The sequence below is a fragment of the Harpegnathos saltator genome, unplaced genomic scaffold (assembly GCF_003227715.2).
Source record: "Harpegnathos saltator strain DR-91 unplaced genomic scaffold, Hsal_v8.6 scaffold128, whole genome shotgun sequence".
Taxonomy (NCBI): domain Eukaryota; kingdom Metazoa; phylum Arthropoda; class Insecta; order Hymenoptera; family Formicidae; genus Harpegnathos; species Harpegnathos saltator.
The window spans coordinates 1,755,407-1,778,692 of record NW_020229904.1 but is presented as its reverse complement, the minus strand read 5'-3'; the positions used below and the strand labels follow the sequence as shown (position 1 = coordinate 1,778,692).

Below are 23,286 nucleotides of genomic sequence, written 5' to 3'. Positions count from 1 at the left end.
AGTCTCGGCGTCTCCTCGCGCTCCCCGCTGCGCGATGGTGGAAAGGAAATCAGGAAGTAGCGATTGCAACGCCGTTCAAAGCGTCGCGACGGCGAAGGCAGCACGCGAGACGAACACGTGCTTTTCTTTAATTAACTGACGGGCCTATCCACCGTCGTCGCAATTGCGCTGCGACTAAGGGCTCTCGTTATCGCGTTAATGATTCTACGAAAGAATCATTCCTTCTCCAGAGGAGTGATCCCTATAGGGATCATTCCTTTTTTCCACGACAAAAGTGCCCCGTAGGATCACTTTTTAACGTCGCGCACGTCCATCTCCTTCGAAAAATTCTTTCGGGCGCAAACCTTCCTTCGCAAACACGCGGTGGAGCTAATGTTACACAACGCGGAGTTTGCTTTCCACTTTCGCCAGGATGCAGCCGTAGACTCGCGAGATTACCGACTTTGATTCGTCAAAGCTCAACCGTTAACCGACGATCTTGGCGAGAAATCTTGGCGAGAAATTGTTGTCGCTGAATCGGTACGTCTTATATTCTAACTGTGCACAACTAACATCGCTAACGTTATTCGGAGCGGAGAACCGTCGGCGAAGTGTCGGCAGCAGGGTGAAGGCTCGCTAAGCACCCGCTGCGAGGAGGAACAGAAGGTGGACGAAGGATCCTCGCGCAGCCTCCGTCCGCCGGTTGCGAACTAGAACGACTTTGACATAATGGTGACCAGGAGAGGGCTGATTATTTGGCCAAAATGGATTCTGTAAATATTCGGGATGGTCAGCGCGTGTCCGAAGGGTGTCGTTCGCAGCGGACCCTCTCAGCGTGAGACTGATTCGGCCCGCAGCCGCGTGTCGGAAAAATTCCGGGGATGAATATTGACGTCAGCCGATTGAGAGCAAGTACATCTTGTTCTCGTTAGACTGCGCGTAAGGTAAACGTTCCAGTATCCGACCACTTTGAGAAAACATATTTACTATTTATTTTAACAACAATGAACGAAAGTAATAATTATTGTAAAAGAAACTCCGATATTTGACGATTGACAGTGGGAAAGAAATATATGCAATTTGATACTTTTGTGTTCAAATAAAAGGGACACCCATCGCCCCTATTCCGCGATACGAAAAACCCGAGAATTTTCACAGAGACTCGACATTTAATTTCTATCAGATCTTTTTATTCGGAAAAATCTACAACGCGTTCCTCTTCTTCGGCGTCTAAGACGATATTCCGCGAATGAGGGGTGTTCAACTAATTATAGTGTTGCAACACTTTTACGTAATTCGATTAGCTGCAGATATTTTCATTCGGGAGTATCTACGGCGCGCTTCCCTTCCGCCACTCCTTTCTGTGTGCACGATGACGCACGGCGGGGGGGGGGGGGGGAGGAGAGGAGGGTGTCCGACACCCTGAAAACTGATTATACTGTTGTAGCACTTTTTCGTAATTAGATCAACCGCGAATCTCTTCATTCAGAAATATCAACGACGCGCCTCCCTCCCGCTCTCTCCTTCTCCTTCGCGCTCGCTTCGCCTGAGATGATCCACGGTGGCTGTGGGCTATTGGTGAGAGAGAAGGATAAACGTGCGCTTAAATTTGCGTTCTAATCGTGCCGCGCGAAGTGATAGGCGGCCACCATGGATCACTTCGCCTACTGGAATTAATCAACGACGGAGCATCAAAGGGTCGTAGACTGCCCACCGAAGTGGTTTGTTTATCGTCTGTTTGGCGGCACGCCGGTCCGTCTGATCGTTCTCTCTTGCTCCGCCAGAAATCGTCCGTCCTGATCTGCGGACGCTTCCGAGAATTTCCTACATTTCTAATCGGCCCACCAACTGACACACACCAGCTCTCCATTCACGAGGAAATCCGGCCTCGCCGTAACTGACCAATCGCGAGACCGCTTACGACGGACTAGCGTGTGCGACGTAACGTTTGGCTCTTCTCGAGAGTCCTCTCTCACGAAAAACTGAAGCGGAACTTTTTCGAATTTTCCTTAAGAACCGACACTCGCTATCCGCGTTTGATCAATCCAGAGTCAAAAAGCGGGCCGCTCCTACGGATTTTGTAAATTCGATTTGCTTTTGCATCTCCCGGGTATATCCAGCGCATAACAACAACAACAGTTGGAGAGTACCGCGCAACGCGAGCAAAGCGCGCGCAAAGGGCGAGCGATAAAAAGTGCGTGGTTGTTATTGCACTGGCAGAAAGAAGGAGAGAAAGAGCGGCAGTCTCTCTCTCTCTCCCTTTCTCTCCCTCTCTCTCTCTCTCTCTCTTTCTCTCTCTCTCTCTCTCTCTCTCTCGCCTCCCTCGCGGCGGCTCCTCGACTCCCTCCCGGCTCCTCCGCGTTGTGTAAACACCGAATGGACGTCTAGTTAGTTTACACTTTGTTTTAGAGATGTTAGCCAAACATGCGCGCCTCGCTTTGAGCCGCCGGCACCAGCCGCGGCTTACGAATGTAAACCCACATCGCGGCCGAGAATATTTTTTAGGCTTTCGCATACGGGCGCCCATCGTCGCGCGCGGAACGCCAGCGAGCGAGCGTGGGTGAGGACGATGTCTCAAAGGAGCCTTTCCGGGGGAGAAGACGAAGAGATGAGGATCAGGAGGATTGGACGCGGCCGAGATTGGACGCGCGCGCGTCTCTCGTTCGACTTCGCAATGGAAATATTATTTATATTAGAGAACTCTGCCTTCCCTAAGTGTGTGAAAAATATCATCGCGATCGCCACGGAGGTGGCTTCTAGGCGAAAATGCGCGACTCCACCATTAATTTTTAAATAATTTAATTTTTATTAAATAGAGGCTAAATAGAGCAAAAAGGTCTAGCACCACTTTTTCTTCCGACAAGTAGTTAGCGAGATACCGTAAGTTAAATATTGAAAAATTTATCAAGTTTTCCTTCAATATCTAGAAAAATATTAGGCAAATGAAAAAATATTTTAGACAAAAGTTGTTCAAATTAATTGGTGAAAAAAGACGGTGTAATAAAAAAATCTTATGTCCATTTCACAGATTTTTATGTTGATTTTGACTTTTCAAGGTTATTATATTTCAAGGTCAAATTCGTAGCGTCAGTAAATAGATCCTTTGAAGCCCTACAACTATTGTCTGAAATATTTTTCTCTAAATTTTAAATTTTAATTTTTCTCTGTCGCGTTAACGAAAAAATCGGCTGACCCGATTGGTCTGAAACACCCGGTATATATATAATTGTATATAAGGATGTTTTCTTATTATTTTTTGTGTACTTGGATATTCAGTTTCCAACTTTATGAAAATGCGAATTTTTTTTATCGACTGTCCCAGGTGAGAAGAAGTCATCGAGGGTTCATTGAAAGTTCGTCAAAGGTCGAAGCGCAAAATGGAAGCACGCGGTATTCCATCGAGGCCCCCGCGAAATTCCCGGTAACGCGAGCGAACTCCGTTAACTAGACGTAGCTCGTGTAAACCGGCGTGTCTCGGTTTATTTACATGTCGCTCTTTTAACTTATGGCCGGTAAAACACTCGTCGCCGATCGCTACTTGACTCGAGACGCTTCGCCGAAGCGCGGCCCGAAGGCGGACGTAAATCCTGTTTAACGAGATTAGGATGCAGCTTATGGGAAAACAAAGGCGCGTTCATCCGAACGGATTAGCCCATCAGTGCCGCGACGTTAACAAACAAAGATATCGCGTGACCGCGCTCTGCAATAAAACGCAGCGCAGCAAAAAGATATCTTGCGATACATCGCGCGATGCGCGAGAATAAATTTTCCATCAGCAGTACTTCTCTTCTCTGGTCCCTTTCTTCTCTCTCTCTCTCTCTCTCTCTCTCTCTCTCTCTCTCTCTCTCTCTCTCTCTTCCTTTCAGACGCCGCTTTCTACGCGCGTCCTCAGCCTCGTCATCTCGCGAGCCGACTTTATTATATCTTCATTTCCCCGAGCTCGCAGGGCCCACGAGTCTCTAACGAGGAAAGTATCGCGCCCACAACAGCCTACGTAACAAATGATTTCCCGTTCGGTCTGCCAACATCGAGCCATTTTCCGCGGCCGGACAACTTTATTCCGCGCTTCCTCCCGGTGTCATCGGTCCGCCATTGAGCCGGGGGTCAGTTATATCCCTTGAAAGGCTCCTTCCTCGAGGGTTCGCGGCCGAGGTGTGGTATATACATATATACACGGTATTCGCACGGAGGCGCATTGTGGCGGGCGACTTCACAGAAGGCAGAAATCGTACAAAACCAACCCATCGGTGGCTTCTTCTTTATCCAATCATCCGCGCATTCACGCCCCGGGGAGTTGTGCTCTCGCGTCTTGGGTACACCGGCCATTCCGGATGTATCCATCACTCGGCGCTCCTCGGGGGTCGCGTGTAATGGATGCCCCGCGCGCAGAAAAGACGAGCGAATTTCATCGATCTAATTTCCAGGTGTGTTCATCGGCCGGCCGACCAATCGGCGGCAGGTGCGAATCCTCGAGATTTGCTCTCTACTCGAGCGCGGCGCGTCCCATCTCCACGAGACATGCGTAATCCGGGACTGTCGAGGATGCCGGAAGGACGCGAGTCCTGTAACAGGAGAAAATTTCCGGTACTCCAACGCGCCAGCGATTTCACCGCGAATTCCACCGAGAGAGCTATTCTTCTGGGCACGTCGGTACGCCTTACTCGCACTACGAATTAGCACCCGGGCCGTCGAAGACAGTGGACCGTTGTACCGAGATGAACGGATGAAGAAGAGCAGATCTCGTGGAAGATCATCTACTGTGTGTACACGTATCGGATTACGGGGCCGTCCAGAGACCATCGCGATCGTTACAAAAACACACTGACCTGGTAGAATCGTAGTAATTTCGCTTCTATGATCCAACGTTATATATATAGTATATCTGCACCGACTCTCGAAACACGGCGGAAATAATATTAGCACGAGTATAAACACACACTTTGGCGCGTAGAGAATCAAGTGAAGAAGAATATGACAAAGAATAAAGAGGTGCTTGGAGTTTTTGGCGGGAAATTGAAAATTTCTCTCAATTTGCCATTTTCCCGATTTGCTATTCAGGAGAATATAATCCGAAAGGAGGTATTCGAGTTTATTTAGCGAGAGATTTGAAAATCCGCAAATTTTGTACCTTATCTCGATTTTCGCGTTTTGGTTATCAGGAGAATATAATCCGGTAAGAGGTAGCGCGAAATTTTAAAAGAAAAGTTCTACAGGGCGTTTCATTTTAATTTCCCCAGGCGAGTAACTTGAAAAGTAAAGAAGATGAAGAAAAGTGTTGAATACAAAAAGATATAACTTTTGTATTCAATACTTTTCTTCATCTTCTTTACTTTCCGCGTTATTCGCCTGGGGAAATTAAAATGAGACACCCTGTATACTTTCTTTCTCAGTTTTCCGCTTTTCAATTTTTGGTAACAGGACAATTCAGATGTTGGGTTTGTTCAAAAACCTATTTTAGAAATTCGGTAAGATCGAACAATTAATCGAATCGCAGAATCATATTTTTTTTTAACACGATATAAATATCTTTTATATAACTAAAACAAGTCTGTTTCGAGGCAACGCTAGGCGAATGTCAAACGTGAGGCGAATGTCAACTTTCTTGTTTTCAGGAATTCATTCCTTTTCCGAGCTTCCGACAATATTACATGTATATTCAGAATTAGAATTAAAGATAAAGGTGTGAAGTTTTATAAAATAAGGTAACCTTTTGAAATTTTCATAACGATACTCCCACGATGGGAGAGGCGATAAAACGATTTTATTTACGAAAACTTCCCACGAAGGGTGAAAAGATATTTAATTATCTTTTAACATATCGAATATCTCACGATGAGAGAAAACTATGTTTATTACATAATTGAAAATTCCTCTTATTCGAACTCCTACGATAGGAGAGGAGAAATTTGTTTCTTTCAGAATGAATTTATTCATCAGAAGGACTATTTATTAATTCTTTTCTTAATTTCAGATCTTAATTCAAATCTAGAACTTGACCAAGACACAGAAAGATTCTATTCATCCCCAATTCCTGAATTCCTAGACTATCCAAACTGAATCTGAGAGACTTCTCTTATAGCTGAACCCATCATAGAATTCAAAAAGGATCTACTATTTCATCGGATGATATCAAGACATTAAAATTCAGATAAATATTAATTTTTTTCTATATTTATAAGAGTAATTATATTTTGTTTTGGCTTAATACTGTTCCTTCTTATCAAGTTTATTTTTTTTTCCAACTTTAAAGAATTAAAAGAAATTAAAATTTTCTAAAAGCGTGAACCAGAGAGATTTAATCGAAAACAGGATTCAGTGTCTTTACTTCATGGTGTTAATGTGACATCTTTGGCTGTGCGCAACGTCCGATCTGTGGAATAATTCTTCAAAATAAATTCGCGAAGTGCGTGTATACATAGCGCTCTCACACGTCCGCAATTGTTTCGTATTGTTGCGCGGATCGATTCGCAATAGTAGGTGTTATCCGCCATTTTTCGGCAACTCGCATCCGACAGCGAGCCTGCCGTTTGTTCGCGGGTGTGAAATTTTCGAGTGCGCGCACGGGTCATCGTAGAATCATATCGCGAAACAACATTTATACACTACGACGATTGAAACAAACAAAATATAGCGATTTATCTCGCAGTGTTGCGCGAAGAAGCTCGATGGCGCGACTGAAACGTTTGTAGTGTGTAAGTAACGAACGAACGCGCAACGCAACGTTGAAGATCAGCGTTTATTATCGTCTGTGCACTTAAACTCGACTCGAATTAACGAAGTTCCTTCGCCTTGCCCAGTGCGTATTACTTCCGCGGAGGTGTCCGATATCGCGCGGTAAAATTGATCCGTCGTGGAATTAATGGCGCGCTATAAATATTGATACCGGCCGCGAGCGTGACGATGTACGCGAGCATAAACCCGCGAAAAAAAAACGCGTCACCCTATCCTTTTATCGATGTAACCGAATGCCAATTATCGACGCCTCCGAGAAGCGAAAGGCGAAACCTTAGAGCGAGCCTTCCATACAGCTACTGGATTTATATCGCGCGCATATAAGCGGGGGGGGGAGCGGGGGGAATGGGCGGCAACATTTTTACATGTCGCCTCGCGTTTTCGATCCGCGTCTTCAATATTTTTGCCAGACGCCAGAGAAAGGCGTTTCCCGAATAGTGATCCCGAATTAACGAAGTAAGGGTGTGCAGCCGATCGAACGACACCTCCTCCGTTTTCGCCCGCTGTATCGCGTTGCTTACGACGACATGGAGCGTGAATCCCTTGTTAAGAATTAACACGCCGCACTTGACGAGGCTCGTTAAATCTTCGACACCTGCGCCGTACGTGTTCCCGGGGAGAAGACGCGATCAGTGACAGAGGGGTGCCGACGGTCATATCCAAAAGGCGATTTCGAAAGGCAATGCTAGCGCCAAATTTCTCATTTACTTACATTTAATAGCGCTCGCTGTTCGATTACTACTAGTATAAAATTAATATCGCATATTATCGTACTTGAGAGTGTATTTCTAAATTTTCACATTCATCGCGTATTTCTTTTATCGTCATCAATTCTTTTCTGTTTCAAGGCAATTTGGTTCGATATCGACACTCGAGAAAGACAATTTTGGAAAGATTTCAGTCGTTCCGGGGAGCCTATAACAAAACTGTCACCATAATTACGGTCTTTTTATAGACACTGTTTACGACTACCGGCCATAAACACAATTTTCAGACAATACCGGATAATGGAAACGCAACGTGGTTTGAAAATGGAACTGCCCTTCTCCGGTTTATGAGCGATAAAACTAAATGACTTAAACTAGTCAAGTCTTTTTCCTTTTAGAATGTATACGGTTATTATTAAAATATGATGACTGAGTTTCTCTCACCTTTCACCAGACGGAGAGAAGGCCATAAAAATTCCCAATTCCCGCAGACCTTAATCGTGTCGCTGTTCGCGTTGTCTTCGTTTAATTTTTCGGAAGAAAGAGCGCGGTCCGCGTTCGATCATGCAAAATTTATCTAGAACGTAGCCGCGGCAGCGATATCGCGATCGAATGCGATACGCAGCGGTTACGCCGGACGCTGAGTGAATTGAATCAGTCGGACGACATTCTATGATCCATCTTTTGTGCGTGCAAATATTGCCTTTCTTTCGCCAAGGCGGCTGCATTAGAACCAATCGCTTTATAGCCTCAACGAGTTGTCTCGTTTTGAGTGCTTTGTCTGTCAATCGCCTTTATCAAGGCTAAGTGTCTAGTGTGGCCCACAGACCGGGCTCGCCGCTAGTATGTCTCAACCTGTTCAGCTTAACAGGCCAAATCTTTTATTCCCTCCCACACTTCCCCTCCCGCTTTTGGAAAAATCGCATTCGCACGAGGCGCGCGACAGCGTTTTCTCACGTTGCGCGGAGTATTTTGCGTGCTGGTAGAATTCTGTATAAATTATCCGACGCAAGTTACGGTCTTCCCGACTAGAAATTTTGATCAGGTTCACCTAACATTGATAAGGACCTAATAGAGTGAATGAAAGGTAATCCTAAGTAAGTCAGACCTTATAATGTCCTAACGACAAATGAGTAAGAAAGACCTTTATAAGGTTGTAACGATTGGGTCCACATTAGGATACTTAATGTACCAACCTAGTGTATGATATAATATGGTTCAGTTAATTAGGTTCTTGTCGGGATCTTATTCATTGTACCTAATACGATTTGCATTATCAAGTTTTAACGAAACAATTTTTGGGTGTCATTTCCAAATATAAAGATGTTTGCATTGAAAAAACACTTCGGATCACTTGAATATATTTGTAAAATGCTATAGAAACTATCCTTTTTTTAGCAGTCAATAAATAGTTGTAAAATTAACGTGACATGCAACTCATCTCTTTAACACTATTTTATTGCGATACTTTATTATCTTGTGATATTCATTTTATGTTTCTTTTCCGAAACATTTTACAAGTATGCTCAAGCGATCTAAAATATTATTTCATGCAAATATCTTTTTATTTGGAAATGACACGAAAGAATTCTCAGCATGTCATTTCTTGTTTCTAATGTCATCATTCAATATAATAGCCGTGGCGAGTAATCAGGAGCCATAATTTGAAAAAAAAGAAACGTATTAAGGATTCCATAAGGTAACTCAATAAAGACCTGACTCTGAATCCTTACTAAGGTCCTGATATCCACGCTGCGTTACATGACTTACTAGGACCCGATAGTATTAGCTTATTGGAACCTGATGTCCAAATGAGGTTAACCTGATCAGGACCATGGAATAAATTCTATCTAGTCGCGTTGTGTACGTTGCGTTATTTTATACCAAGTCGTAAGTTTTTTCATATTGCAAAAGAGAAAGCATGGAAGTAATAACGCCGCGACTCACTATACCCCTCCCGCGTCATACACAGTCTGTCCCAGATACGATGAGACTGGTCCCATCAAAGTTCTTAGCGCAGCGATATCTATGAGTGAATGATGGTAGGTGAATGTTCTATCCTTCATCTACTTAACCTCAAAATTTGAACGAATTCGGTTGATATTTCACTGTGGTTTGACATTTTATGTAAAGTCGCTTTGTGTACGTCGGACGAAAAACCAACATGGAACATGTTTTAAATTGGGTAAAAGTGGTGCAGAAACGTACGAAACGCTAAAAAATGTGTACGGGGATGAATGCATGTCCCGTGCACAGGTTTTCCGTTGGTTTGGCCGATTCCGTGACGGTCGTGAGGACCTTGCAGACGATGATCGAGCACCGCCGCCAAAAACCACTCGCAATGAAGAAAACATCGAGAAAGTCAAAGAAATTCTTCGAAGCGACCGCTGTGTGTCCGCGAGACTCATCGAAGAGGAAACTGGGATACCGAAAAGCACAGTCTATCGAATTTTGACCGAAGATTTGGGCAAACGGAAGGTTGCACGATAATGCACCATCGCACAAAGCCATCATGGTACGTGAATTCTTGACCAAAAAAGGCATCATTGTTATCGATCGTCCACCGTATTCACCTGATTTGGCTCCGTGCGACTTCTGGCTATTTCCCAGACTGAAATTGCCGATGAAAGGAAATCGTTTCGATACCATCCCGGTCATCCAAAAGACTTCGACCGCCATACTAAAGGCCATTCCAGCCGATGAGTATAAAAAATGTTTCGAAAAATTTGTTGAACGTTTCCAGCGCTGTATTGACTCAGAAGGAGACTATTTTGAATAAACAAGAATAAAAAATCAAAATAATAAACGCTTTGTATTTTTTTTAGACCAGTCTCATTGGATCTGGGACAGACTGTGTATTCGCTAGATAACTCGCACAACACAGACCATCTCGCGACGCACTCTCGCTTTTCCCGTGGAAGGCCGCTGTTATTATTTTTATATGCCGCTGAGGGATCGCGCCGTCTGTCTTCGGAGTAATCCAGATTAGATGCGACGAAAAGTGCGCGAAGGGGTCTGATCCGAGAGTTCAGGTATTTGCCGCGGCATATTGTTGTGCCGGGGAATTTCGGGAAATCTGCACGTTGACGGGCACGCCGTGTTCAATGCCGTGTCGGCCAACTTTGACAGCGGCGCGTCAAAGTAATCACCTGCCGCCTCGGATAAATATTTATCGTTTCCTCCCTACTATTTTCCTGGAAGTTTGCTTGAATTTCCCTCAAGAAGACCGCCTCATTTTTACATTATTCTGTTAAATAGTCAACAGTTTGTCAAATGTATTGTTCTATCGCGCAACACGCGCCTCTCTGTTTTTCTGTTGACGTCCGATTGATTCTAATTTTTTAAGTTTTAAATTTAAATTTTTTAAATTCGAAATTTTAAAATTGCGGTATTACATCCATATGTGTGCTACAATCTTTGAAAGACTGCTTTTTTTTTATGTAAATTGCGGACGGATGAACCCTTCGCGGTCCTGACTCCAGTCTATGCTGCCATCTCTGTGGCGCGTCTTGAAAACAGTTCAATTTTCGACCACTAAAAGGAGACATGTAGCGCAACAGTTAATTAACATAACACACTGAGGATAATTAAAATAAAAATGAAGCTTGCGAAATGATGAGAGGCGCAAGGCGCTGAATAATTTATAGAACGGACGAGACCGAGGCCGGGTTTGGCCACGTGTGCACGCGCACCCGCGACTCTATTCCCGACAAGCATCGAGGCCTGCGAGGTCAGATCCGCGCGGATTAACATATCGCTGCCGCTTAACTTTTTAAGTTCGGCAAATCGCATTAGGGAGGAGCAACCCCGCGCGATCCTGAAAGTCCTCGGAACATCGGCGGAAAGAACGCCAGGTCGGTTTTCAGCCGGCCGTCTTGACTTTCCTGCCGACGTGGGGAAGCTTTCCTCTGTCCCCCCTGTTACCCGGGCTTTCTTCTCCTCGCCGGGAGTTAGCTCGGCGATCGCCACGGAGATCACTTCCATCGGCGCGGGCGGTTTCCACGGTCGGACCGCGGGAGATTAGTCGCTTGATCTGAATCTCGGAGAATGGACGTCTCCGCTGATGCGGAAAGAAGGCGCGGAAGGGTTAAGAGCTCGAGGATATCCTGCTGGATCGAGAGAGCGGGGGAGACGTGTTGGTGGATTGTCACGAGACTCGGAGCAAAATCGAGGACACTCGGTCGAGGAGACTCGACGGCCTCGATCGCTCCGTTGGAAAAATTCACTTCTTCATACGTTCGCCCGCACTCTCGCGTCGCACTCGTGAACGGAGAAAAGCTCCGCGGCGAAATGTTTTCCCTTCTGTTTCCACGTTCTTTCAACCGCAATGCTTCAAACGGACTGACCTTTGACCTTTTGTGTGCGAAGCACACTCGAGAGCCAAACGATTGCTGAATATTTTCCACGTGCGTCGATCGATGAAGAAAAATAACTTCTTGCGGGAAATCGCGAAGCAGTGGACCGAGAGACAAAGATGAAAAATTTTCTCTCCACCGCGTGGCGTTGTTGAAACATTTAAATAAACAGGAATGCAAGTGCAGCACCTCCTGCAACCGTAGCGATGACTGTCGCTGTCGTGTCGGCGCGGCCGCGATGCAGGCTGAAGACATTCAGACACCGCAACATTCGAGAGCTCAACATAATATTATGCGACGCAGCGTGCGCGCGTGTAACGTTAATCCGCAGGAAAGGGTCGATCTCGACGCGCGGTATCTATATATTTCTCATCTTTCAACAGCTCCTTCTCATTGATTCCCCAAAGGGCTGCACGGCGGCCACATAGAGTAGCTAACGATTCGCAGCGGTGACCCCTTTCACCTCTATCTCGCCGACATCTCCCTTGTCTGCGCGCGGGATCGTCGACGCGCGTCCGCAGGATAGCGCGGGAAACGTCGGAGGAAAAGGCGTACGTCGCGACGTCGACGTCCATTGTTGAGTAAATAGACTCGTTTGTTGTCTATTGGCGGCCATTGGCGATACCTGACGGCCGCTTTCGCACTCTTCCGTGGAGTCGAAGAAACGGCATAATAGGTGGGCTAGATCGTCGCTCGCCAATTGGCCGCTGGGAAGATGATTTTCCACGCGAGGTGAGAGGCAAGGAATGACGACGCCGCAGTTATCCAAGCCAAAAGTTTCCCAAAGTCTCGAAGGAAGTGTGTCGAATGTGCGGCATGTTCTCGCAATGATGAAGTCATCAGTGCGAATTCCTGCGATTCGTCTCAGTTTCGTTCCGATTGTCACCGCTTCGATGGTGGTCTTATGGACAGGCTTTAAGGGGACTGGAGGGTCAGATTGCTGAAAAATCGTGCTTGTTTTTGACGCAATACTTTGCGATGAGCCGAATAAATGTGCAAGAATGAAAATTTTAGGTATATATTTGTACAACATGTGAAAAGTAGAAAAATTTTATTTTTATTAACAAATACTCATATAAATATACGATATATATATAGCTGAAATATACTCTCCTTTCTTTTTCAAGTTGTCGTCTTTGCAGTAATATCTCGGCTCTCGGTGGCCCGGTCAGAGCGAGTTTTAGCTAGAAATCTTAAGGAGGCTTATCATTATCCAGCGGAGCACTAAATAAAAATAAAAAAGAATCGAACAAAATTAACAAAATGGCAGCTATTATTAGAAAAAAATTCAAATTTTTCAGTTCTTTTACAATAAAAAAATTAATATCTCGGAATGAAATATTTTGACGGAGTTGTCCATGGTTGACCTGAGAGCCAGATGAACAAATATTATTGCTTTAAAATTTCAAATCGATACGAAGCTCAGTTTCGGAGAAATCACTGCAGAAAGTTGAACAATAAAATTTCGAGGAAAACGCGTTTAAAATTCAAGTGGATGTATATTTATATGAGTGTTTGTTAATAAACAAAATTTTTCTACTCTTCACATGTTATATAAATATATCTGAAATTTTCGTTCTCGCACATTTATTCAGTTCGTCACAAAATATTATCAAAAAACAAGCACGATTTTTCAGTAACCTGACCCTCCAGTCCCCTTAAGGGCGGCCGTTGAAGCGATCGTCTGTTTAAGAGATTGTTGAGGAGATAGCAACGATGGTCTCAATGATGATCCAACCGTTCGCACGCCAAGCAGCGCGGTCGCGCTTCTTCGTTCGAGAAATGCCAACGAATGTTATCAATTTGCTGAGATTATAAAGACGTCGAATTTGTTGAAAGAGGAGGGGATTCCAGCCCCGGAAAAAGTCGAATCACTCGAGTGATTCTCACGCATGTAGAGTGGATTCTCCGGATCGAGTCGTCTGGTGAATATCTTCACTTGAACTCGAGATGCGAATCTCTCGTGTATTTCAACATTTCGAGAACAAACTCATTCTAATCGGTCGAAATGTTTCACAGCAAGAAACTCGGAAATCACACAAGGCTGTTCCTTGATCCGTGATCCACGGTTTCATCTGTGTAACTTCAACTATCACTGCAGAGTAAACCGCAAGATGTTTTCGAAGTTTCCGTTGGTGAAAATTCGAGAAAAAAGCGAGGAGAAATGTTAGGCCTTGCAGCAATGACATGCATGAAAATACAATAATACGTCGACACGAAATCTTTTGTGCTTTTCTCTTGTATTTTTTCCTGGACTTAATAGCGTTTTCTAGGCTTCTCCTTTTTTACCTTTCTCGTGTTTTTCTTTTATATTGCCTTTTTTGTATGTTCCCTTTTGTTTGTATTTGCCCTCCATATTTTGTAAACTAATCAACGTCAAAATCCGGTACCTTACCGGCAAAATACCATTGTAAAAACGATTATTTGTAAAAACTTCTATTGTCGTACATTTCTTCTCGCCGTATTTTCAGGGTACGCAGATGACAAACATTTTCCTTTCCTCATAAATCTGTAGAATTTAGTCCTCGGATCCTCGGATGCTCGATGTAAGCGGCCACTGTGCGCATTTGCCGAAAAAACGTTGAACGTTGGAAGATAAAATCTTGTCATTATTCTTTTCTGTCTACACGCCATTCGTTTGGACTACTACTATGTGGCATCTCAACGCGGTTGAAAATGCCATTTACGAGCAAATGATAAATCGTATCGATGACGCTTTTGGGAACGGCAGCCATTATGAGCATATATGACAAATGGTCGGCGAGATTATCCGTTTGCCGATTTGAAGAATGCACCTATCGTGCAGCTCCAACATTCTTTGCTGACCAACACGGCCGAAGATATGATCTATGATCACAGCAAGATCTTCGTCGAGATTTACGAACAGCCCAAGAACCCAAACTTCTCCCGCCCATTCTCAAACGCGTCGAATAGCAATTAAAGTCACGACTCGAGGCGTCGAGGGGTTAAACGTGAAGCCTCAACTCGGAGAGATTGCCGCGAGCAAAGTGTGCGGCGAAATCCGAGATTTACAAAATAAACACGGATTTTTTCAGAGTGAAAGTATAACACGAGTTGGCAAACGCAAAATCCGAATCCGAATTAAGTCAGAATTACTTGAGTTTTAGCGTAGCCTTGAGGGTAAAGACAAGAATCCCGACAAAAAATAATACACTTATCGTCGCACAAAGTATCTCAACAATAGCAGATAACGCGTTAGACGGGGTTGTTGATGCTTGCCAATATCCATGGAGTGGTCATCGTCGCAACAAACGTCTTTCTTCTTTATCTCTGAGTTAGTCCTGTTGGGACATAATAGGCTCAAAATAATACCTCGGGATTAAGTTTGTATAACTTAACGCGACTGCCGTCGCTTAAGCTGCCCTCTTCAGGGCAGCCGAATCCGATCTTACACGAGGGAAAGAAAAGCGCCGCTGAGCTTAAGTAGAACGAAAACAGCTATTATGAAGACAGCGTCAAAAGCGTTTCGACGTAAAATCGCCTGGCGGCGATAGAAGCCGAAGAATGCCAATCGCCAAATTAATGCATATATCTATAAAACATTTAATCGTTCAAACTGCCCGAACATTTCAGTTTACTTTGTAATCTTATGAACGAATCAGTGAAAACTAATAAAAAAAAAAAAGAAACTTATATATCATAAACATTTAACTCTCTCGATAACGTCTTCGTCTTGATGGCCGCAACGGAACCATCGAGGCCACAACAAGTACTACAAAAAGTATGAATGAACGGGAACGATTCGACGTTACTACGCGATGATCGTCCGACGCATTTGCGCTAGCACGTTCCTGTAAACATGTTTTGAGCGCACAAGCGGACCGCGACAATGCGCAGCGCAAAATATACGCGACAACAATGCGTCTGGCAAGGTTGCCGCGGGTATGACATTTACCTCGCGCGCAAGCTCTATAGCAGCTTTGTCACGGCGACTCGATTCAACAAACGACGACGATGAAGTCGATGCACCAGGTGCGCGAGCGGCGTGTTCTGCAACAAGCGTCCCCGTCATCTTCATATTCAGCCGTGCTATGAATCCGAAGTTGAACGTTCCTCTCTCTCTCTCTCTCTCTCTCTCTCACACCGTGAAAGACACTCGCGTATTACTCACACACTCGCACGCGCGCACGCACACACAGGCGCGACAATACAAGCTCAGCACAGTGTGTGTATGTGCGCGCATCTCTCATCTCTCCCGCTGATCCTGCGCCGCGACGCTCGCGGCGTCCAAGAACGTGCCAATCCTGTAGGGAGGGCGTATAGACGCGGGCACAGCGGCGTTGGATTTGTTTGCACACGTGGAGATGCACGTTTAGTTGCGGCTGCGCTCCCCACCACGGCGAGAACGCCAGGTCGATGTTGCCCCTGCGCTCCTGGCTTGGCACCTTCGAAATCCCTGCCTTCGCGTGGCCCTGCGTCACTTGCATTGTTTGCTGTCAAACATTGGGCGCAAAATGCCGTGGTGGGGTCCAGCAACGATGCTAGTGCGGGCCGCGTCGATTGGTCGGCTCACTCTTCAGGGTACGTCGGGTCGATGCTGGTGGGCGGGCTCGAGAACTCGGTATAAATATAAACGTGGCGGGGATGCCGTCAGAAACGCGGTATACCTCGTTGGTGAGCGTCAGTCCGCTAGCTGCTGTGGCGTAGGTACTTCGGTGGTATGATGCCGCGGAGCTGAGCGAGGGAACCCACGGACTGCCGCAACTGTGTGTTATTGTTATTGTTTTTATTGTTGTTGTTTGTTGTTGTGCTCGGCTCCATGTGGAGGGCGGCTCCACAGCGTGTAAGTCGGCCTGCGAATGAAAATGGAAGTTCCCCGATGAGGAATTGTCGTGCTTCTGCAGACTGTCGTCTATAGCCGAGGTTGCTCTAGGAACTTTGGGGTACAGTGGGGTATTGTAGATGATCGACGCGTGATCCGCTGGACGGTGTCAAGCGACGAGTTCAATTCAACGGTGCGACGACGACACGCCAGCGAAGCATGGTGAATATGGAAGCTTCAAACGAGCAACACACGGTAACGGCCTCGCCGCCACCGCCACGAGCTGCCCTGAAGAGCAACTTCAGTATACGCAGCATCTTACCCGAGGCCTGCGCGCCGTTACCGTCGGCCAGCGACTCGGTCTCCCCTGAAGCGAATCAGGCGGACGACAGGGTTGACGACAGCGACGGCAGCAGCGACCTGGACGTGATCGGCGGCGGCACCGAGACCCCACCGTTGGACTGCTCCAGGAACGCGACCTCGGTCAGCCCGACGAGTCAAAAGGACTCGAAGGAGCAGGCGGACGATAAGAAGAAATCGGAGAAATCAGAGAAGCCGCCGTACAGCTACAACGCGCTCATCATGATGGCGATCCGCCAGAGCCCCGAGAAACGACTCACCTTGAACGGTATTTACGAATACATAATGCGTCACTTTCCCTATTACGAGAACAACAAACAAGGCTGGCAGAATTCGATACGGCACAATCTCTCATTAAACAAATGCTTCGTCAAAGTTCCCCGTCACTACGACGATCCGGGCAAAGGTAACTATTGGATGCTGGACCCCAGCTCAGAAGATGTGTTCATCGGCGGTACGACCGGCAAGCTGCGACGCAGGACCACGGCGGCCTCGAGGTCTCGTCTGGCTGCCTACAAACGGTGCGCCGCGTTCAGCGGGCTTTATCCGACGCCTTACGCATCACCGGTCTGGCCATCGACCATCTATACCTTGCCGTATCTCCATCGCCCGCCGTATCATTCGGCTACCGCCGCCTACACCACCCCCGCTGGATACCCAGCCAGTTTATTGCCCGGCGCGGCCACCACGTCGACCACTGGACTGCCGTGCAAGCCGCAACCTCTGCCGGCGACGGCGGCACCACCAGCGCATGGCACCTTCTCCGTGGAGAGACTGCTGCACGGTCCTTCAGGCTACACCAGCAGTTTCCCCGGAGCCGCGATAGCGCCGTCTTATGATTTTTACAACACCCTGAGGTCTATCGCGGTGCAGCAGCAGCAGGCGGTGTTCAGTCATCAGTCCAGGTATCACCTCGGCCAGCCGCCAGTGTTAACCCAGTCCACGTCGAGCACAGCCTCGCCTGGAAGCAGCCCGGAGCCAATGCCGACGCACTCGCCGCCGGTTATGGTCAGCAATTCCGTCCAGCCGACGAGACCCGCGCTGCCCCACAGCACGGCGCAGATACTTTTAAAGCCCATCACGGTCCTCACCGGCCGGCCAGGGCCGGGTTGAAGAGGGAACTCGAGGGAGCTCGAGGAAGTGTGACTCGGCTTCTCTTGGAGAGTGTATTGTGGCAGCGTAGGGGGTTACCTTCATCGGTATCCCCGCCGGCACGAGGAGACGCATACGCGCAGCGTTGGCGAAAAAGAGTACGTGTTTCTTATTCTTCTAGCCGTGTCGCAACATATCCAAAGTCTATCGGGATCGGTGAGGAACACTTCCATGCGTTCTCTTGTGTGAAAGAACACCTCGTTAATTTATTTCGACGGGCCATCGGCATATGTTGGCCTGTCGTTCGTTCTTTCATGGCTCCGTCTTTTGTGTCCTCCCTTCTCTGTACGCTTGTACATGAGTGAGTAATATCGTACATTTTACTTAGAACGTAAGCGAAGGATCGCACGGATTTACGTCGTCGGGATTTGCCATTATTATCCGTCCCGCTGTGCATCGGTCCGCTGTCGCGTCGATATTCGCATGTGGAGTGTCATTTCTGTCTCTCTGCGATCTTCTTGTAAATAATAATCCTGAACGCTATATGGCTACATCGTAAGTACCAGTTACGAGGGAATGCGGTCGAGCATCTCGAGCTCTACGAGTTCGTGCAACTATTTTCGTCAAACGGCTACGTCACGCTTGACGACTTGGATACGCGGAAATATTCGATCGTCATATCAGCATCAATTCAATCGTCAATCCGCCGCGTTCCGCTATCTTTCTGCCAAATTCAACAAAATTTACTGACAAAAGAATGCAGCATAAAATTAGTTAAATACAAAAAAAAATAATTTTTCCGCGTGCATACGTGCATCTCGCGTCGTGAGGGAGACGATGTAGCGATTAAAAGCAGACGAGAAAAAGGCCTTCCTCGGGAGTCACTTCTCGAGCAGGACCTTTTCGAAAAATGGGGGTACCAAAGAAGCGTGTGAATCTTTCCGCACGGATCTAGAATTCGTGGCACAATTACGATGTAATTCTATTGTCAACATTGCGCTATATATATATCACTAATCATTTTTTTGTTCCTTGTATCGACTCGTTTCGGTGTGTGTGTGTGTGTGTGTGTGTGTGTGTGTGTGTGTGCGGAATATCTGGCAATTAATGACACGACACTCGTGCGCAGCCAGGTCGTATCAAATTGAACAGGAGAGTCCTCTGCCACGTTGTAAATTCTGTAATAGTTATCGTGGAAGTAATTAACAAGTAATAGTATAGTCATAGAGTAAAAACGAAGATAGCACTTAACGCAACTTAACGCAGAACAAAAAAGGTATATAAATAAAAAATGATACATAAAAAGATAAAAAATCAAAAAATAACAAACGTGTAAAAAAAGAGTAGTTAAGGACACAAGTAGAGGACTTTCCGATTCAGTTCGATACGACTTGCCTGAAAACAAGTGCCGTATCAACAATCGCCAGAAACTATACATTTATTCATCGCCGCGTATTATTTTTACTGTTAACCTTTGCATGGATTAGGATTAGATAGGATTAAGACAAGATATTCAGTACAGATTTTAACGAGCGACATACTATTATTTCACTTCTGAAGGCAGGGAGCCTTTTTATGAAGCAACATGTGTAAAAACATCTGTAAATATGTAAATTTAAGGAGGGATGTAAAAATCTAGAAGAAGTGAAACGAGCAAAGTGATCGCGATTGTGACTCACGCAAGAAAGCACATACGGTTGAAGATTATAGCGGGCGTGGACTACTGATGGGTCTTATATTTATTATCGATGATGATAATGTAACAATAAGCAATAGTATTGGTGCAACAACGTGCGGTGTGGCATATTCGTGAAGACACAGGCTGATACTTTCTCCCGGGTTTGTGTGTGTGTTAACGATCAGAGTCAAATTTATTTACATCATTCTAGAAATATCTGAGTCAATTTTTCTGGCCGTCGATAACGTCGATGATTTTAGCAATTTAACCTCTACGTTACAAATGAATTGATTTTATGAGAGAGATCGCTTCCAGGAAAACGTAAGCCGGGACGAGGTGTGCAATTCGTGTCTTTATTGCGCTGAACGTTGTTATACGTTAATAATTATCTTACATCAGTATGCATTATATTATAATCCCGATAATAAATCAATAGGTCTACAGTCACCCGCGACCGCTAAACGCTTTAACAATTTAGCTCTCCGAGTGAGCCTTGAGATTGTGATCCTTTGTGATATACGCAGTTGTTTCCTTCGAAACAACTGCACTAGCGTGTTTGTAAATACCTAGGTAGTTCAATAACATTGTAATTCTTGATCTCCTATCGATAGTGTAATAGCATGTACAGATATATCGTTGGAATGTTCATCAGTCGGATTTATATTGTTGCGTCCCCGCGTTCTCGAGGACGAAAATCATTTCGAGAGTTTATGTCTACCGTAGGTCTTGGTGTGAACGTGGCGTCCAGCGTTGGGCAAAAAAAAAAAAAAACAAGAAAAACGTCGTATACATCCTGAGTTGACTTACGTATATAACTTACGTATATAAATTACTATGTTAAATTATTATGTAATTAAATAGCTTTTGGCTATTTAAAAGAGAAGGAAACAGTTCAGAAACACATGTGAACATTTATACAGAGCGGTACTGTAAGTATCGTCAGGATACAAAGAGTTAGAAACAACAGCTGAAAAGAGAAATCGCACACTCAGAGTCGAGCTGTGAAGTGTGGCGAATCCGAGACTACGAGATTCCGATTATCTTTAACATGCTGTAAATATAAGCTTATTAAACGTTTGAGTCTCTTTTATAAGAAAAAAAACGTGTGTACTTTTATTCCCAGACGTGTGTGCGTGCGCGAGCGAGCGCAACAATATATAGCCGGATATATAGTTTGCAAAATCATTACGTGACTTGTTGTTACAGTCGATAAAGATACGATAAATAATGTATTATATATACATACGAGTACATATACATGCGCGTACCGTGTCTCCGCGTGTCGGATAAACGCTCCGGAAAGGCATGTGTATAAAGACAACGTCGAAATAAATGTGCGAACTTTTTTTTAAACAACTCAACGGGTTGGAATTATTGAAGGTTATCCAGCTCGTTTATACCGATAGGCCTTTTACCTGCTACCTCTCCCCTTTCCCCTGTCTAACTTTCCCTTCCCTGTGATAATTTTCATCTGTGCCAATATATTATAGATTGCAAATGTTACAAGTACATCTCAATCGCGCATTCGTATAAATTATATCGGGGTTCTTCCCGTGTCGCGTGTTGAAACGAAAACTTATTCGACGCATTTATCACCGCGAAGATTATCGGTTTAACGGATAACGTTTTATGATAACGGAATTACAATGCCACTTTGGATTGGACGGATTGATATTTTTATTTATTAAATTTTTCAGCACGATCACGCACGCGCATATTACGGCGAAAATCAGTCGTGAGAAAAAATTTGGCGTGAACAGAAAGCCAGCTAAAATGCGCTCAAATGCGTGGCGGAGGTGTTGGACTTGTTTGAGTACGGGACGCGATATTTTGTAAATACAAGGCCATATTTCTCTGTGGTAAATCACCTGCCTATTGAAACAAATCAGCAATACTCGGCCGTACTATAAAACGCCAACTGCGAAGCTAAAAAAAACTGCGTCGGTCACCCAAACATGGACCAGGATAAAACAAACTCTTCCTCTCTCTCTCTCTCTCTCTCTCTCTCTCTCTGAGAGCGGACAATAGCCTAATGCCCAGCAATAAACGACCTAGCCTCGAGACACCTCAATAAAACATCTTTAGTGCTGCAATATACCTTCTAATACTTTTCTAGTTTTTATGAGTGCCTTAAATCCTCGGCACACAAAGGACAAGACAATGTTTCCAATATTCCGCTTCGCGCGTATCTTTAGAAATCAAGCAACGTTACACACAACTTCAGACCCCTCTCCCTGAGGGAAAGAGCGAACTAAAGGGAAACTTTTTTCCCCCGAGATCCCGGGGATTGCCAGGATATGCAAGCCAGGCTGAGCAGACAGATCTCTCTCTCTCTCTCTCTCTCTCTCTCTCTCTCTCTCTCTCTCTCTCTCTCTCTCTCTCTCTCTCTCTCTCTCTCTCTCTCTCTCTCGAGCGCTAAAAATGCTTTCGACTTTGAATCATACGAATCGAGAGTGCAAACGCGGAAAATGACCTTCGCACTTGTTGATATCGGCGAAGACGGAAGAAACACAATCTCACCTCGTGGCGATCTAACGAGTTTCTATGAAAACCGAGAGCTGCGCGGGGAGGGTTGTGTGAAGATTCCTTGCAAGCGGTGCGGCGAGGAAGCGACGTGCACACGATCCAGGAGCGTGTTGCCGGTCGGTACGAGCAGGCGCGATATTGGTATGATACATTGAGACAATGAGGCGTAAATAAGATAATGGCGCGCGCTCGCGTACGTCCAACGGGAATTTAAACGTCCGAAGGGCCGGGAGGAGAACGAGGGAGGGAGGGAGAGAGAGAGAGAGAAGGAGAGAGAGAGAGAGGAGAGAGAGAGAGAGAGAGAGAAGGAGAGAGAGAGAGAGAGAGAGAGAGAGATAGAGAGTGCCGACCGGTTAGGATCGGCAGATGGGATTGTGACCCGCGCGGCCTGCCCACCGCCAGACGTGCTCGGCATCCTTATACCTTCAAGTACCCAACACGGCGGTTTAGTCCGCCGGGTACGCGAATCTCGTTAACCCCCCTCAACCCCGTATTTTTCCGACGGAGCGAGCGTCGCCTCCGCCGGGCTTCGGCGCTTTCGAGCGTCGGGCTCGAGATTTTCATCGCGACCTCGACAAATCGCGGATCGTTGATTCAGACGACTTTGTCGATTAGTAACGATTAGCTGACTATAACGATATAATCATCAATATATATGATTTAAGAGAAATATTGAAATATTTAAATATTAAAAAAGATTAAAATATTTAAATGATTTACAACCTCGAATATCGCGCTCGTCGCACAACACGTATGGAGTTGCGCGATATTAGAAAAACGATATTTAATACATGTATTTATACGCGAATATCATGTATCGAAATATATTTTAACAAGTGGCGCAAGTGTATTCTCCAAGTATCACTCTCGTAATTTTCAATATTTTTCAGATATCTTGGCGTGATTGTTTTCAATGTATTTTTCGTATCATTCGCGCGCGCGATTCATATCGCGATGAACGCCGCGCAGTCCGACTCGCGGATCGTCGGAAACGATTCGCGCCGATTCGGCAAAATCACTCGCGCCTCGAGGAAGTCGCACGGCGGCGCGGCAAACGGCGGGTGAAAAACGTCA

At 45.6% G+C, this 23,286-nt stretch overlaps 1 protein-coding gene across 2 annotated transcripts; it reads left to right on the top strand.

Annotated features, from left to right (window-relative positions):
* The first annotated feature begins 16,382 nt into the window (after positions 1 to 16,382).
* On the top strand, positions 16,383 to 21,042 carry LOC105185563 (fork head domain transcription factor slp1). 2 transcript variants are annotated; one of them, XM_025307837.1, is made up of 2 exons: positions 16,383 to 17,184; positions 17,293 to 21,042. In XM_025307837.1, the coding sequence occupies exons 1-2, from the start codon at positions 16,776 to 16,778 to the stop codon at positions 18,027 to 18,029; spliced, it is 1,146 nt and encodes a 381-aa protein (XP_025163622.1). In that variant the 5' UTR covers positions 16,383 to 16,775; the 3' UTR covers positions 18,030 to 21,042. The 2 variants fall into 2 exon arrangements, with proteins under 2 accessions (XP_025163622.1, XP_011143470.1); XM_011145168.3 differs by having other exon boundaries at positions 16,383 to 21,042.
* The last annotated feature ends 2,244 nt before the right edge of the window (positions 21,043 to 23,286 follow it).

Bases quoted from the DNA above. Each gene is read 5' to 3' on its own strand.
- LOC105185563 (XM_011145168.3), top strand. From the start codon at position 16,776: ATGGTGAATATGGAAGCTTCAAACGAGCAACACACGGTAACGGCCTCG.